This window comes from Terrapene carolina, unplaced genomic scaffold, assembly GCF_002925995.2.
Source record: "Terrapene carolina triunguis isolate 2854851 unplaced genomic scaffold, T_m_triunguis-2.0 Scaffold130, whole genome shotgun sequence".
Taxonomy (NCBI): domain Eukaryota; kingdom Metazoa; phylum Chordata; order Testudines; family Emydidae; genus Terrapene; species Terrapene triunguis.
Genome location: NW_020664481.1, coordinates 16,524,775 through 16,541,385, shown reverse-complemented (window position 1 = coordinate 16,541,385; position 16,611 = coordinate 16,524,775). Strand labels below are relative to the sequence as shown.

At 42.0% G+C, this 16,611-nt stretch overlaps 1 protein-coding gene across 2 annotated transcripts in view; it reads right to left on the bottom strand.

Moving 5' to 3' along the window:
* B4GALT5 (beta-1,4-galactosyltransferase 5) overlaps positions 1 to 14,411 on the bottom strand; it is a 61,509-nt gene extending 47,098 nt beyond the window's left edge. Inside the window, exon 1 of one of the 2 annotated variants that reach the window (XM_024207313.2) lies at positions 14,250 to 14,411. In XM_024207313.2, the coding sequence (XP_024063081.1) occupies positions 14,250 to 14,376 (127 nt within the window). In that variant the 5' untranslated portion in view covers positions 14,377 to 14,411. Of the gene's footprint in view, positions 1 to 3,597; positions 3,618 to 14,249 lie in introns of those variants that run through there. The other variant, XM_024207333.2, reaches the window with a different exon arrangement.
* Between the last annotated feature and the right edge of the window lie 2,200 nt (positions 14,412 to 16,611).

The following is a 16,611-nucleotide window of genomic DNA, read 5'->3' as shown; positions in this document are numbered from 1 at the left end:
TTCATGCTCTGTTTGGAAGTTAAACTTTGCCTACATTACGGCACTGATACGGGAAAAGTTGCCACACACATATAGATCTCTATATTTTCATCTCCCTTTCCCTTCCGACGTAGTCTCTAGGGTTTGCTTCAGACACTGTTTGAGTTAATATAATTAGTCCACCTGGAAAAGACAGACAATGGGCTCAGAAAACAAGTCAGCAGCTGCCAGACCCTTTGTCTCCACAACTGTAGCCACCTGAGTTGTCCAGGACCCTGGTTGACACTGCAGCCTTCCGTGCTGTCAGCTCTAGTTTTTCAACCTCCAAGACAGCTTATTATTCAGGCATTGATGGCCACAGCTGTGATTCCTCTCCTTCCCTCAGAAACAGGAGGGAGGAGTTCTCCCATAGGGATCCACTGACGCCATAAAAACACAGCTACACCACTCAATCTATTGAGGAAAAACCCTGAGTGAATCCAGCTAGGAAAAAGCACTCTTGCAGGTAGAGGTAGATTCATAGATTCAAGGACTGGAAGGGACCTCGAGAGGTCATCGAGTCCAGTCCCCTGCCCGCATGGCAGGACCAAATACTGTCTAGACCATCCCTGATAGACATTTATCTAACCTACTCTTAAATATCTCCAGAGATGGAGATTCCACAACCTCCCTAGGCAATTTATTCCAGTGTTTAACCACCCTGACAGTTAGGAACTTTTTCCTAATGTCCAACCTAGACCTCCCTTGCTGCAGTTTAAGCCCATTGCTTCTTGTTCTATCCTTAGAGGCTAAGGTGAACAAGTTTTCTCCCTCCTCCTTATGACACCCTTTTAGATACCTGAAAACTGCTATCATGTCCCCTCTCAGTCTTCTCTTTTCCAAACTAAAACCCAATTCTTTCAGCCTTCCTTCATAGGTCATGTTCTCAAGACCTTTAATCATTCTTGTTGCTCTTCTCTGGACCCTTTCCAATTTCTCCACATCTTTCTTGAAATGTGGTGCCCAGAACTGGACACAATACTCCAGCTGAGGCCTAACCAGAGCAGAGTAGAGCGGAAGAATGACTTCTCATGTCTTGCTCACAACACACCTGTTAATACATCCCAGAATCATGTTTGCTTTTTTTGCAACAGCATCACACTGTTGACTCATATTTAGCTTGTGGTCCACTATAACCCCTAGATCCCTTTCTGCCGTACTCCTTCCTAGACAGTCTCTTCCCATTCTGTATGTGTGAAACTGATTTTTTCTTCCTAAGTGGAGCACTTTGCATTTGTCTTTGATGGGCAACAATCTCATAGGCACTGAGTTTTTCTTCCTCCCTCCCTCTCCCCCCGAGAGTGCTCCACTCCACCTCTTCCCACCCCAGTTCCCCGAGGCCCTCGTGGCTCTCAGCCTTCCCCCAGTCGCCAAACAGTTGTTCAGTGGTACCTCCAATCAAGTGTGGCTGGTGGGTGCTGAGCACCCACTATTTTTTTCCCCCATGGGTGCTCAAACCCCATAGCACCCACGGAGTCAGTGCCTATGATCAATCTCCAGAGTTGAACTACTTGTGGCAGGCTGTTCATGGAAGATACAGATAGTTGATTCCTCAGTCCACTCAAGACAAAATCTGGCAGCATTCAGGAAGAAAAGTAATCCATGTTTGTTTAGTTTGGTCGGAGAGCGATTTGGCGTGTTGCTAATTGTAAGCAACGTTTGATTTCGGCATGCATCTCTGGAGGTAATGATGATGGATTCAACCACTATTTTGAATCCATGACATTTCTACAGGTTATTCATTCATTTTGCAAATAGCAGAGAGCCAAGCACAACACTACAACTGGTTGGACAGTAGCAATGCCATATAAGGCTTTGCCACTACATATTGTTGTGATAAGGCTTTGATTTACGAAGAAAACCCACCAAACAGGAAGCTACTATGGCTTATTCTGTTAGCCTGAATGAATTCCACCTCATGGAGAGAATACAGCAAAGAAGAACAGAAGAATGGTCATACTGGGTCAGACCAATGGTCCATCTAGCCCAGTATTCTGTCTTCCTATAGTGGCCAGTGCCAGATGCTTCAGAGGGAATGAACGGAACAGGGCAATTTATCAAATTATCCATCCTCTGTCCTCCAATCCCAGCTTCTTCCAGTCAAGAGGTTTAGGAACACCCGGAGTACGTGGTTGCACCTCTGACCATCTAGGTTAATAGCCAATGATGGATCTATCCTCCATTAACTTATCTAATTCTGTTTTGAACCCAGTTATACTTTTGGCCTTCACAACAACCCCTGGCAATGAGATCCACAGAGTGACTGTGCATTGTGTGAAGAAGTACTTCCTTATGCTTGTTTTAATCCTACGGTCTTCGTTGGAGGACCTCTGGCTCTTGTGTTTTTTTTATAGGGGGTAAATAACACTTCCTTACTCATTTTCTCTCCATCATTCATGATTGTATAGACCTTTATCATATCGCCCTTTAGTCATCCTTTTTCCAAATTGAACAGTCCCTGCATTTCTAATCTCTCCTCATATGGAAGCAGTTCCATACCCCTAATCATTATTGTTGCCCTTCTGTGTACCTTTTCTAATTCTAATACTTTTTTTTTTTTTTTTTTTTTTTTGGAGATGGGGTAAGCAGAACCACACACAGTATTCAAGATGTGGGTGTACCATGGAAATATATAGTGGCATTATGATATTTTCTGCTTTATCATCTATCCCTTTCCTAATGGTTCCTAACATTGTTAGCTTTTTTGGCTGCCACTGCACATTGAACAAATGTTTTCTGAGAACTATCCACAATGACTCCAAGATCTCTTTTTTGAGTGATAACAGCTAGTTTAGACCCCATTATTACAGGGTTTCTGTTTTTGTAGCCCCTCTAATCTCCCTGAGCATTTCACAGTCAGTCACCATCCTGATCAGGTGGTCGGTAGTATATTCTTACTGCTGTACACTTATTCAAGAATATGATTTCTATCCATAGAGATTCTATGGTACAGTTTGATTCATTTAGATTTTTATTATATTTGACTTCTTTCCTTCACATATTGTGCCACTCCCACACCAGCGTGACCTACTCGGTCATCCCCATATATTCTGTATGTTGGTATCACAGTGTCACATTGATTATCATTGTTCCACCAAGTTTCTGTGATGCCTATTATATCAATATCCTCATTTAATACCAGGCACTCAAGTTCGCCCACCTTAGTATTTAGACTTCTAGCATTTGTACATAAGCACTTATAAAATTTGTCAATATTTAGTTGTCTACAATGAATATCTATTTTTAAAATGTTTAACCCTACAATACTGAGCACCCAACAGAAATAACTTAAACCAGCAATCCAAGTCAGATAACACTGTTCAACATAACTGATACCTAACAGGCATCTAAAAAAAAACAGTAACTTACATTTTTATTGAGACTGGTATCCAAACATGCAAGTCTTTAGCCTTGCCAAAAAGAATGCTTCCAACTAACGCATGTTAAGAAAGAGAGAGAGAGAGAGAGAGCTGTAGCCCTGACATCCTCTGTCACTTGGGTATTAGACACACTGGCTGCAGAAGCAATGCTTGTAATAACTGTGTGTAAACATGGCCGTAGTGTAGACAATTCTCGTACCTCATAGTAAGAGATGGCTGAAGCAGGTCTCCTTAGTTGCATGTTCCTTTAAGAGAAGAGAATCTTTAGTCCTAAAATTAATCTCCAAGACATAAAGCTGGGATTATTCATCATGTTTATTGTCAGTCTCATGCCATGCTTAACATAGTAGATCTGTTAACTCTTAATTCTACCACTGAGCAGCATGCTTAGGTAAACCAAGCATTTAAAACTACTCAAGCATTCTGTCTATGAGTTTTGTACTGTTGTCCATTACAGTGATATCTGGCAATAGTAAGATCCCCAGTGGATTTCATGGAAATCTAGTTCTGTTCCTTTATCAGGGTATAAAAACTGTTTGGGGTACAGCATTTTTTGTTTGATTTGCTTGGGGTCTTATTTATTTTAACACTTTTCAGAGGGGCAGGTAGTGATCAATTATACCTCCTGTGAGTCAACTAATCTGGATCTACATTTGTGACCATGGTGAATCAGAAGAATAAACTAACACAAAATTACTGACTGAGCGGCAGATGCCCACGGGGCAAAGGATGCTCAAGCGTTGCTTGTGTCCTCATTACTTATTTTGCCTTGTGTACATTTCCTGGAGATTTCCCTCCCCTCCCCAGTAAGAAATAATCACTGACATCTCTGACGCCCATCCCTCTTTCTCTGCTGCAGTAATTCTGGTATTCTTCTTTCACATCTCCACTTATCTCTGAAGGGGCTGAACCTGACCACCTCTTTATAGTACTCTGCTCACCTTATTGTCTCCCATTGTAAAACAGGGCTCAATTTACAATCCACCTTTTCCACATTGCCCACTGCTAATAGCTCTTGAGCTGTTTCCAATGTCAATGCTTACCATCACAACCCTCCAAGTCTTGTCAGCTATGCCCAGCTTCCCTCACCACCTTATTGTAACATTTCCACCACTAACTGCTGAGCATTTGAGATTTGTCAAAATGATACATTATACAATTAAACTGTATCAATCACATTTGACAACAATTAAGTGAGACATTTTACAGGGAAGGAGAACAGGTTAAGAGCAATATGTAGAATGACACATTAGTAGCAGTTGTGTAATTTTAGATTCCCTTTTATTGCACTACTGTTTATTGAGAGAAAATGTCTAAGCACTGGAGAGAAAAAAGAAGATGCACTCAAGAATTTTGCTATCATGCCAAAACCAAGTTCTTTGTTATTTTACCATAACCAGCGTCCCCACTGATGAGTTTGGAGCAGGCATCTGTTATCCACTAAGTTTGGAGAAGTAAAACCAAAGTGAATTACAACTCTACTAGACAGAAAGGGCTTTTTTTAACCCAATGATCTAGCTTCTCTGCATTTTCCAGGTTCAGCCAAATGAGACTCCCAATGCAAGCCCAGGTTTAAAGAAAAAACCTCTTGTCAAAGGTAAAAGCTGAAGGAAAACACTTCTGGAATACAGAAGGCAGTACACAATTACAGTGTGAAGGCCTCCGTTTCCGAAGTATTCAGGGCAATGTAGCAACAATCCCAAAAGAGAACCAAAAACAAGTTGCTGGAGATTCCTAACTTAAGGTGAAAATGCTCAAGATGAACAGTAACTGACTCCACAATTGATTTGTGAAAGCACTACTATTACTTTGAACTGAGACAGGGAATAACATTCCATCTTTCTAATTCCTGTTAAGTTTCAAAACTACATTTGCAAGAGAGGACTACATTTTTAGGAGAGCTAAACTAGCCACACTTTGACTATAGCATAAAAAACACAGATTTCTACAGCAATGGCTCAACAAGCAACCAAAAAAATGTGATAGTTAAGGAACACAGTGCAATATAGATTAAAACTTAAAATGAAACTGTTTAGCTCAAACTAAATCTGTGCTTTTGAGTTGTTTCTGTGTAGATTTACAACTCCCTGCTTCAGTGTTGGCTTCTATGTATGTATGCAATTTACACAAATTTACTTCTAGGCATGTGTCCTAGTGAAACTGTGCACTATTCTTAATTGGAGGACGCAAGCATAGACTTGGAAACAAAGCTGGAAAACCCTATTTTCAGAACTTTGGGAACAGACTGAAGGATATGGATGTGTGGTTCTTTTGTTTATAGCACAGTTAAAGCCAGTGCAGTTGCATTTTGTGATTTAAACCACATTTGCTTTTTAGCCCTTATTGAAGTTATCAGCCAGACACTGAAAGACGACATGTTCTAAGAAAGTAAACAAAAAAGTGTCCTATGATTCTCAATAGCATCCCTTTAATCTATTTGTTGCCCTGAGTAGTTTTACCATAAGTCAATAAAAACAGACTGCTGTTTCAGTAAGGAGCCCAGATATGAAATGACAGCTCTTTGGGCCTTTGAAACTCTGTCTTTAACAACCAATCCATGTTAATAGTGCCGCTCAGTTTATCATGAGGCATAATGCACAATGGCAATTAATGGTTATGTGGTATTCTCTCTAATAACCCTTTCCAAACCAGAAACAAGACAGTGAAATCGAAGAGCTGAACAACATTAAAATTCACAGGCTTCTTGGGGTGGGGGGGAAATCCATTGCATTTATGCAATCAGCAGAAGTAAATAGTTCTTATGTGGGCCGGGAAGGCAGATTTTATTTAAACACGTGTGCACACGCATAGAGGAGTATTTTGTTCAAGTACCAAGGAGAATTAGAGGTTGGGTGTGTTTACATTCATTCTTTCACTCTGTGCAGGCTCTAACTTGCAGGATGCTAAGGAGGGTAGACAGTTTCAGGAGCAAGGATGTTTTGTCAAGAACAGGAAAGGGTGGGGTTACCCATGGTTCAGAGGGAAAAAACAGGGTCAAACCCAAATCCCAAGAACTTCAGGTTCCCCATGGATACGTGACAAGTTTGTCTGTTTCCTACAGAATTTGACCTTTCATTTCCCTAGGCTTTGCCTACAATATAGGCTTGAAGTTCTTTTAAGGATTTCCCACTATTACAGCAAAAATGTAAGTGCTAGCCAAGCTGTCAGCATTTAAACCATATTCATAGATTCCAAGGCGAGAAAGGACCATTGTGATAATCTAGTCTGACCTCCTGTATAACACAGGCCATAGAACTTCCCCAAAATAATTCCTGGAGCATCCCTTGTAGAAAAACATCCAACCTTGATTTAAAATTCACTGATCGAGAAATCCACCATGACCCTTCATCAATTGTTACAATGGTTAATTACCCTTGCTGTTTCAAATTTACACCTTATTTCCAGTCTGAATTTGTCTGGCTTCAACTTCTTGCCACTGGATCACATTATTTATCTGCTAGACTGAAGAGCCCAGTATCAAATATTTGTTCCCCCATGTCATCAGGCTGTAATCAATCACCCTTTAACCTTCTCTTTATTAAGCTAAATAGAGTGAGTTCCTGGAGTCTATCACTATAGACAACCATGGTTGTGTAGATCTGTTCAGAGCAGGGTTAGACACTGCCTAAAATGGTGGCAGCCACTTGAAGTTCACTCCCACAATTACTCTCATTGGTTGAGCTGTACCAGTGAGATATTTCCAAAACAGCTTAAGGAAAGGACAATGCTAAAAAGACAGCTCTTCTAGTTGTGATGGGAACTGTCAACATGCAAACACACCAACAAGCTTAAATAGCACTAAGGAAATGTGAATTGTCCTAGTAATTCAGAAGAATGTCAATGAACATGCCAACTGAAGCCTTGTCTACTCTAGGCCCAGGGAAATTTTACAAGCAATTAACCACAGTTAACTCAAGCAATTAATGCAAAACAAATTAACTAGATTTTTAAAATTGCAGTTTTAATTGCACTGTTAATAGAATACCAATTTAAATTTATTATAAATATTTTTGGACTTTTTTCTACATTTTCAAATACTTTGATTTCAATTACAACACAGAATACAAAGTGTATAGTGCTCACTTAATATTTTTATTACAAATATTTACACTGTAAAAAAATAGACTTTTTAAATTCACCTCATACAAGTACTATAGTGCAATCTCTTTATCGTGAAAGTGCAACTTACAAATGTAGAATTTTTTTTGTTACATAACTGCACTCAAACAAAACAATGTAAAACTTTACAGCCTACAAGTCCACTCAGTCCTACTTCTTGTTCAGCTAATCGCTAAGATAAACAAATTTGTTTACATTTACAGGAGATAATCCTGCCCCATCTTATTTACAATATCACTTGAAAGGGGGAACAGATGTTCACATGGCACAGTTGCAAGGTATTTACATGCCAGATATGTTAAAAATTCATATGCCCCTTCATGCTTTGACTTGTAGATTGCACTCTTTTTTACAGTGCAAATATATGTAATCAAAAATATGAAGTGAGCACTGTACACTTTGTATTCTGTGTTGTAACTGAAATCAATATTGGAAAATGTAGAGAATATTCAAAAAGATTTATAATAAATTGAAATTGGTATTCTATTATTGTTTAACTGTGTGATTAAAACTGATTAATCGCGACTATTTCTTTAATCTCATGATTAATTGTGATTATCTTTTTTAATAGTTCGACAGCCCTAGTTTTTTCACCATTGTCCCAATTAAATGTAATCGGAGCAAATCTAACTGACATTGTACTAGCAGCCCATCTACACAAAGTCCCCCAGTATGGCTCACACCAGTGCAGCTGAACCAGTGACAATGGTGGAAAATTTTAATTAGAATTCTTTAGAGCAGTCAAGGCTAAATGGTGAAATTTTCAAGAACTTTATTGCATTAACATACGCACAGCTGTGCACCTAATTTGCATGTGCACTGGTGCCAGCTGGAGGATTTACAGTTGAATCCTGCCCTCCTGCTAGCCATAGCATAAACAGGCATCACCCAACATTCTGTTTAACAGAAGGGGGCTAGAACACTGAGAACTTAAGATTCTCTGGCAATTGGAAAAGGGGAGGCCTAAGGAATGGGCACTGAGGGCAGCAGCATCCAGAGAGATCCCAGGGGACAACCAGGAGAGAGAGTTATAGGAAGCCAGGTAACATGTGAGAAAAGAACATGGTTGGGGGTGGAAGAGACGAAGGGTTGGAGAAAGGAGAGAAATGCATCTCCTGGATAGCGTCTCCTTGTGCTGAGGGTGAGAAGGGATCAAATCCTATCAAATTCTCTCAAGTAATTCTTGTATCTCAGACAATGACTAGTTAGTTGCAGGGGAAAGGGGGTGGGTTTACCTTTATTTCTAAAGCACCCATTCACCTAGTATCCCAGACGCATGAGGGTGATCCCATAAACACTAAGATGTTTCGAGGGGAGGAGGTCGCACATTGTCAGAAGTGGGGTCCTCAGCTCATACTACACAAAAAAGCAAGAGACTACATTAACAGTTTTATCTTGCTGCCAGGCAGGACTCCCCACCCAGACTAACTGGGGAAGAAAGTCTCAAAACTCTTTCCTGCACACATATGGTGTTGATGATGACAGGTAGGTGGACTCCCCCATTGTCACTCCAAAAGGGGGGAAAGGGGGAAGAGAAGATACCTCAGGAACTTCACTATTTCTGTTGATGTTACCTTGAATGTTCTCAGATACTATGGTGATGGATGACAGAATAACATCTTAAGATATGGGTGGGCACTCAGCTTCTCTGCTGCCAAGATGGGCAAAACCACCTCTCCTACCCAAAAGACAGGACTTTCAAGACTGTTTTCCAGTTTTTGACCCTGGAATTGGCAATACTACCCCCCCTCACCCCCCAAACATGGGCTTACATCTCCTTTAGAATTAGGAGTATCCTTACCAGTGGTTTTAAAATGTGATCAACTATTAAGTGTTGCTTTAATGTAGGCAACTTGCAGAATTTTGTTGTTTTCTACAAAACCTGGTCCAGTACCTGAGGATGCTAGTCATTTATTAGCCTCATTAGTGCCAATGAATTATTCTTTTTGTCTCAAGATTTTGGAATTAATCTAGAACAGTGTTTTTCACCCTTTCTAGAATTGGCAGCCCTTTATTCAAAGTCCAATATTTTTGTGGACCCCTCACATTTACTGTACAAGTTAAAGATGTACAAATAATGATAAGCCTGTACAATTAATCTGTGTGCATGTTTCGAAAGGTTGACAGAAAGTACTTGATCTTGAAGGGTCAGTGCATGAGGGGAGAGGGGAAACAAAATTTTGTTTGCTTTAAATAACACAATTTTCAATGTCTCATGACCCCCTCAATTGCCTTTTGTGACCCCCTTGGGGGTCATGATCCATCAGTTGAGAAACACTAATCTAGAAGCATAGGACCAAGTAGAATTAACCAACTTCATTGCTCCTTATTTTTGAGACAATAAAGCAATTAAGACCAAAAAAAACAACAAAGGGATAGTGATATCTCTAACACTGCAGTTAATACTTGTTAATACAGTTAATTCTTGATTTTAAAAACTTAACTCTCAGGTTCAAGGAGTGTAAGAGGTTTGCAGTTTTGATCAGTTGAGGCCAGCAGGTCCAGTCAACAATGATGATGCAGGATCAGATCAGAGTTTACATAGTTTTTGTACTGGTGTCAAGTATCAGGGGGGTAGCCATGTTAGTCTGTAGCCACAAAAACAACAAGGAGTCCGGTGGCACCTTAAAAGACTAACAGATTTATTTGGGCATAAGCTTTCGTGGGTAAAAAACCTCACTTCTTCAGATGCATGGAGTGAAAGTTACAGATGCAGGCATTATGTGTCATTATATAATGCCTGCATCTATAACTTTCACTCCATGCATCTGAAGAAGTGAGGTTTTTTACCCACAAAAGCTTATGCCCAAATAAATTTGTTAGTCTTTTAAGGTGCCACTGGACTCCTTGTAGTTTTTGTACTGTTTACCTATATTGGCTTGAAACCAGCGTAAACACACGCCCCCCCCCTTCCCCTCCCAGGAGAGATGCAATTATACCAGTATACGTACCCTTACACTGATGTAGCTTATTCCTGTAAATTTAGGGAAATAAGCTAAAGTAGCATAAGACTTTTATACCTGTACAGTTATCCACACAGAGTTGTACAGATTTAATCAATTTCAGTTACAAAACAAATCACACCCTGCCCAACTGAACTAGTTACATCAGTACTAAACCTGAACAGACATGAAGACTTAGTTTGTGAGGAGTTAAGAACCCATGACTCTCCTTGAGGTCAAGAGGAATTGGTTCTCAACACCCCAGAGAAGTGAGCAGTTTGGACCCAATCCTGTAAGGCCTTGTACACCTCAATTTTCAAAAAATTTCCTCTGGTGTTTAACAGTGAAAGCACCAATGTAGACTGGATGCTGGTATTTTTTAACTACTGTGTCACCCAGACCTACTCTGAGCAGGTAAAGAAGCTCAAGTTCTGTCTACAGTCACTGGCATAGTTAGTGTTGTTGAATTACAAATTGCCAGTGGGGAGACAGCTATACAGGATGTTAGAGCTGAACATTTTTTCTTGCAGTGTTTAGAGTGGAACCACTGAGCATGCTTTCCTCCACAAATCAAAGCAACTCTAAGGACAAGGTGGGCTGGAGGTTTGGGGGTTTTAGTCTATTTTGCAATAATAGGTCTCATTAGGAGAAATAACTATAGTCTAATGTAAACAGATGGCTGGCACTTCAAACAAAGGCGTTTAGAAAGCACAAGTACTGTATGTGCAACACCGTACACTTAAAATCCTGTTTATAGATGCAGTCTAATTTGTAGTGCATGTACACACTAAGCAGAACCCAGAAATCACCCCCTAGAAGTCAGGAGTTCCTCAACTTCCTCTGAAGAAAAGATAAAAATGAACCTAGAGCAACCCTGCTCTTTGGACTGAACTCCCCTTTTCTCTAGTTGAAAACTGAGAATCCAAGTCTAAACACTCATAATAAGCAACCTGGAAACATCTACACAAAAAGTTTATTCGTTTCAGAAAAGACAGCAAGAACAAGAGGAAAAGAACCCAAACCCTTCCCTAAAAGAATCTGAATTCACCAACCATCTAGAATTTGTGGTCAAGACTGCAGGTTACTCTACTCCTATATTTTTATTCAAATACAGACTACAACAATACAAAAAATACAAAGGTGTATTTAATTAAACATTCAGCAGATCAGCCCCACCTTTTATATTCTTTAGCTGACTGACTGCAAGATCTCTTTCAACCTCTCCTGACTGAGGCATCCAACAGGGGCTAGAACTAGGGCAGAGACTCATTCCTTTGCTTAAGAAAGCCTCAGATAGTTCAAATATTGTTAGAGTTACAGAATAAAAATGTTTACAACAGTTCTACTTCACTCCCCATGCAGAAGAGCTATTAAGAACTACAGCACAGTTACTTAAGAACTAGAGACACAGCAATATTAACCTTCCTCAAGCCCTTCCTCATCACTTCAGACTCTCCTCAAATAAGAGCTAGATAGTACTTCTGTATTGCTTCCACATTGTCATTTTGGGATGTTATAATTTATCAAGGATTGCAGAACTCCCCTCCCTAAGAGCATTAGATCTAGTTGCCAAGTCAAGAAAGTAATGCTGATAAACGTGCATACCAAACTCCCAGGTAGCTGTGCAGATTTCTACAGTGGATACAATACAGAAACAGGCCATCAGTGCTACCCAAGCCCCAGGTAAGAATAAGGTTTTAAAAAAAAAAAAAAAAAAAAAGACAGGAGATTAAAGGATTCTGATGGAACTCAGACAACATTTTGGTGTACTTTACTAGCCATAGCATTTTGGTGCGTGGCTGCCCATTTCACCATGCATGTGTATGGTGCACTATGGTTGACTAGCAAGAGGGAAGTTTTACCTCCTTAAAAGACAGTATACACTTCACACTGAGACATTCTAAGACTGAGGAAAAGGTTTCTGTTGGAAGGAGTTTAAATCATTAACACTTTTTTGATAATGCTTAACATATTTACAGTGAACTCTCCAATAACCAGGAAATCATCAGTGGCCTCAGAATTTAACCCATAGCAGGCCATAAATGAGAGCCCAAACTCAACTAGAGTTCAGAAACTGGAACAGAAGTAATGCAGCCTTGGAAAATTGTGCAATTACCAGCCCATCCTTTAGTAAGGTGGATTGATAAGTGAATAATATATTCTGAATTAGCCAAAAAAATATTTGTCCTAGATCAGAGGAAAAGTAGAATTTTGCAAGGCTGGAATAATGCATGACACATACTTTGCATTACAGGCTTTTATATACATGGGCTTCTTTTGATTTCCATATTCTGTTATCAAAAAGTTCACGATCTACTTATAAGCCAATAGAAGAAATATTTTTAATCACTGAAACCAAACTGCATGTTAACCAAAAAGAAGAAAATAATGGATTAATAATACGAATTTATGTTCATGTTAATCTATGCTCTATTAGGCACCTGAAGTCTCCAAGGCTTAATTTACAGCTACTAAATTTAATACACAGAGGGAACATATCTCCCTCCTTCCAGTTTTCATATTATACCAACAGGACCTAAACCCCTAAATGGATCAGTTGTGCATGTTAGAAACAACGGGTGTTCTAAAGTATGCTGAAGGTGATGAAAATACTAACTTTATATAACTGATCTCTATAGAAAGCTTAATCATCAACCCAGGACACTCTCAGAACTGCTAGGTAAGCACACTAGCTGCATTTCATTTCTAACATGATTTTAATCTGTTCACATTAGAAGGTGCAAACCATACCATGAATTTTCAGTTTCAGATCAATAGTTTGGGCTAGACAGTGGAACCAGCTTATGTACAACTACAAGAAAACTGCCTGATTCCTTTTCTCAGAAAAGGGCTTATCAGGATGCGGTGCAGTGGCTGAAGTAGTAAGTTAACTCTTTCACAAGATATACCTCGTATACCATGTACTGGATTAGAAACTAAACTTAAACTAATCAACCTGAGAACATTTGGTAATACAGCATTCTTGATTTTTTAAAAACAAACAGTTACCATTTCCATAACTCAGTAGTTAGCAGTAAGACCCCTAGTCACCAGACTGAATTAGTAATGGTCTAACTGCACAGCCTAGGTGCCTCTGATGCGAATAGCTGTTTGGTTGACTGCCGTTTGAAAGGGAAAATGGTGTCATTGCTCATTGGCTTTACAAACTTGCTTCCTCTTCCAATGCTCTCCCCTGGCACGAGGGAATACACCGGACATAGAGGTTGTGTCATTTTTCTATTTTGAAAAAAACCACGCCACGTTCTAGGGTAGATTACGGAGCATTTCCCGCTCTCCTTCTTGCATTGTTACCCCATTAGCTAACCCTGACTAAAACTGTACGAGCAGAAACCACCTCCTTCTGCGGGCTTTCCCTAAGACGTCTAGAAGCCACGGGGGCAACCCCCGCCCCCGAAGCTGCCTGTTTAGCCCTACTCCCTACACAGCCGGCTCGCTGCTCACACCACACGCCCCCGGAGGTGCCAGGTGCCAGCCAGCCCAGCCCCGGGCGGTGTCAGAACCCGGCCAAAGGAGGAGGATTCGGGGACTCAGATCTCCGGGCCGGGCTCTCTGGAAGTTTCTGGCTGGCGCGGATCACGCGGGGCTGGCACCGGTTCCGCCCGCCGCTGCCCCGGCCCGCTCCGGGGGGCCCGATCCCGCCCGCAAGAGGCGCGGGGGAGGGGCAGGGCCATAGGCGACCCTCCGCCCAGCCCCGGGCCCCGCCCGCCCCGCGGCTGAGGGATCCGGCGCGGAGCTGCCGCATCCCCCGGAGCCCCCCGCGGCCTCTCACCGATGCCGGGCGCCACATAGACGAAGTAGAGGAAGGAGGAGGAGAGCGAGAAGAGGAAGAGCACGGCCACCAGCGAGCGTCGGGGCAGCAGCCGCCAGGCCCCGCGGGGCCCCCGGATCAACCGCATGGCCCCCGGTCCGATCCGCCTGCCCGAGCCCGGGGCCGCTCACAGGCGGGGAGGGGGCGGCTCCGCGCTCTACGGCCGATCCGCCGCCGCCAGCTCCCAGCCCCGCCGCATGAATGAGGAGCCGACTGCGCTCCCCCCGCGGAACGGCACCGGCGCGCGGGGCGGGCGGGGCCCGAGGGGAGGCGGCGGAGCGCAGGGACCGTCTGCAAACTCCGCTCCGGCCACACTGCAGAATAGGGACCCGCCACAACTTCCCCTCCGCCCACACTGCAGAACAGACACACGCCACAAGCTCCCCTCAGCCTACACTGCAGAATGAATAGGGATCATCTGCGAAGTCCTTTCCACAGACACTGCAGTACTGGGAACCATTTGCAAACACCCCTTGTTTCATATTGAAACACCCAGCGGGTGTCCACAAACGAATCTCAGTTTACACTGCAGAACTCAGGGACTCCCTGAAAACACCCTTCTACTCACAACAAGGGGAGTATCTCTTTGCAGCACTTATCACTAATCTACAGGGGCATCTGCTAAGTGCCCTCCACTCTCACTCCAGCATCCAGAGAGCCTCTATAAAGTTCCCCCCACTCTTGCTTCAGCTCCTAGAGAGAGTCTACACATTACCCTATGCTCACACTACAGCACTCAGGAATTATCTGCAATTTACCCACCCCTCCCAGTCCTACTGCAGTACCCAGGTATCATCTGTCAATTCTCTTCTGTCCCCGCTCACATTACAATACCCAGAGAGCCTCTGAACAGTATCCTCCTCTTCTCCCCCTCGCATTTCAGCATGCACATGTGTCTGCTCCTCTTGGGTTTACGCCCATGGGATGTCTACAAACATCTACAAACTACCCTTCTCTCCCACTCTACACTGGCTGAAAATTATCCTCTCGCACTGCAGCATCTTCAAATTACCCTTCAGTTCTACTCACACTACAGAAGTGTGCTCTTTGCCTTCCTATTACATTGGTTAGTGTATACATGAAAATTAATCCAGAATAAAGCAGGATGTGAATTTAAAGCAAATTAACTATTAGCTATTCCTGATTATCTCCTTTCACTGTCCGGTCAGGGTCCCGGGGTGCAATCCAGATCAGTGAGGGGTTGTGTCACCACTTGTCCGGCAACGCTGAGTGCCTTTACAGTGCTTTGCTGCTGGAGCTCCCAGCCTGGGACACTCACAATGAGTCTACAAGAATGCAGATCACACCCTGAGTTTCTGTGTGCTAGACAGCCCTGGTCCAGTAATTCTGACCCCAGCAGCCTGTCTACAGCCTCACTTTGGCTTCTACCAGTCTTGTTGGTAAAAACTAGCAAGATGGCCCCAACACGCTCTCAGTCATGAATTTCCCCAAAACCATGTGTTCTGAAGTGCCTAGCCCTCTCCTGAATAGCTCAAAGAAATAATAAGATTCATTACTCCTGTAAAGAGACAAAACTACATCACAGCTTATTAACTTAACTGGGGTAAATACACCCTTCCCTTTAAACACAGCACTGAGTTGGTTTATAGTAAAATAAAACAAACTTATTAACAATAAGACATAGCTGGAGACAGTGTTGCTACATAAAAGGAATAAAGTTAGAAAGGGTTACAAGCAAATAAAAATGAAAACACACATCTAAAAGTCTAAAACTTAATCTAGCAAGATAAAGGCTTTGTTCAAGATGGTTTCTCTCACCAGTCATTCTTCTTCCCAGCAATGGCTGACTTTCCCTCAGTCAGGACCTTCCACAAAGCAAATGGGGTTGGTTTCCCTTGTCTTTGCAGCTGAAAGATCTTTGCCTAAGCAAATTTCTCACCTATATTCAGTTCCAGAGAGTTCAGCTTCTCCCCTCCCCCTTTCTTTGAAGGATCCATATTTCTCAGCTTGTAAGAGCTCTGGCCTCTTCTGTCTGTCTAGTGATGGATGCCCAAGATGGCTTCTCTCCTTGCTTATAGTTCAGTGACTTTCTTTCAAGAGGCAGGATGAACTCATGCTGTTCTTCCCTTACTGTGAGCTTCCCATCCTGCTGTATGATTTCTGTGTAAATGGGGCTTCCATTGTTTCTCATTCCACCATGCTTAATTTACATAGGAGACAGGTAGATAGCTTTGACATTCCCACCTGTCCAGGCAGATTGTACAGCCTAATATCCATTGCTATACATAATTCCTTACATAGTGTTATTACATACATTTCACAATTATATTGATCACCAACGTGTCATTAGCTTTCAGAAAAG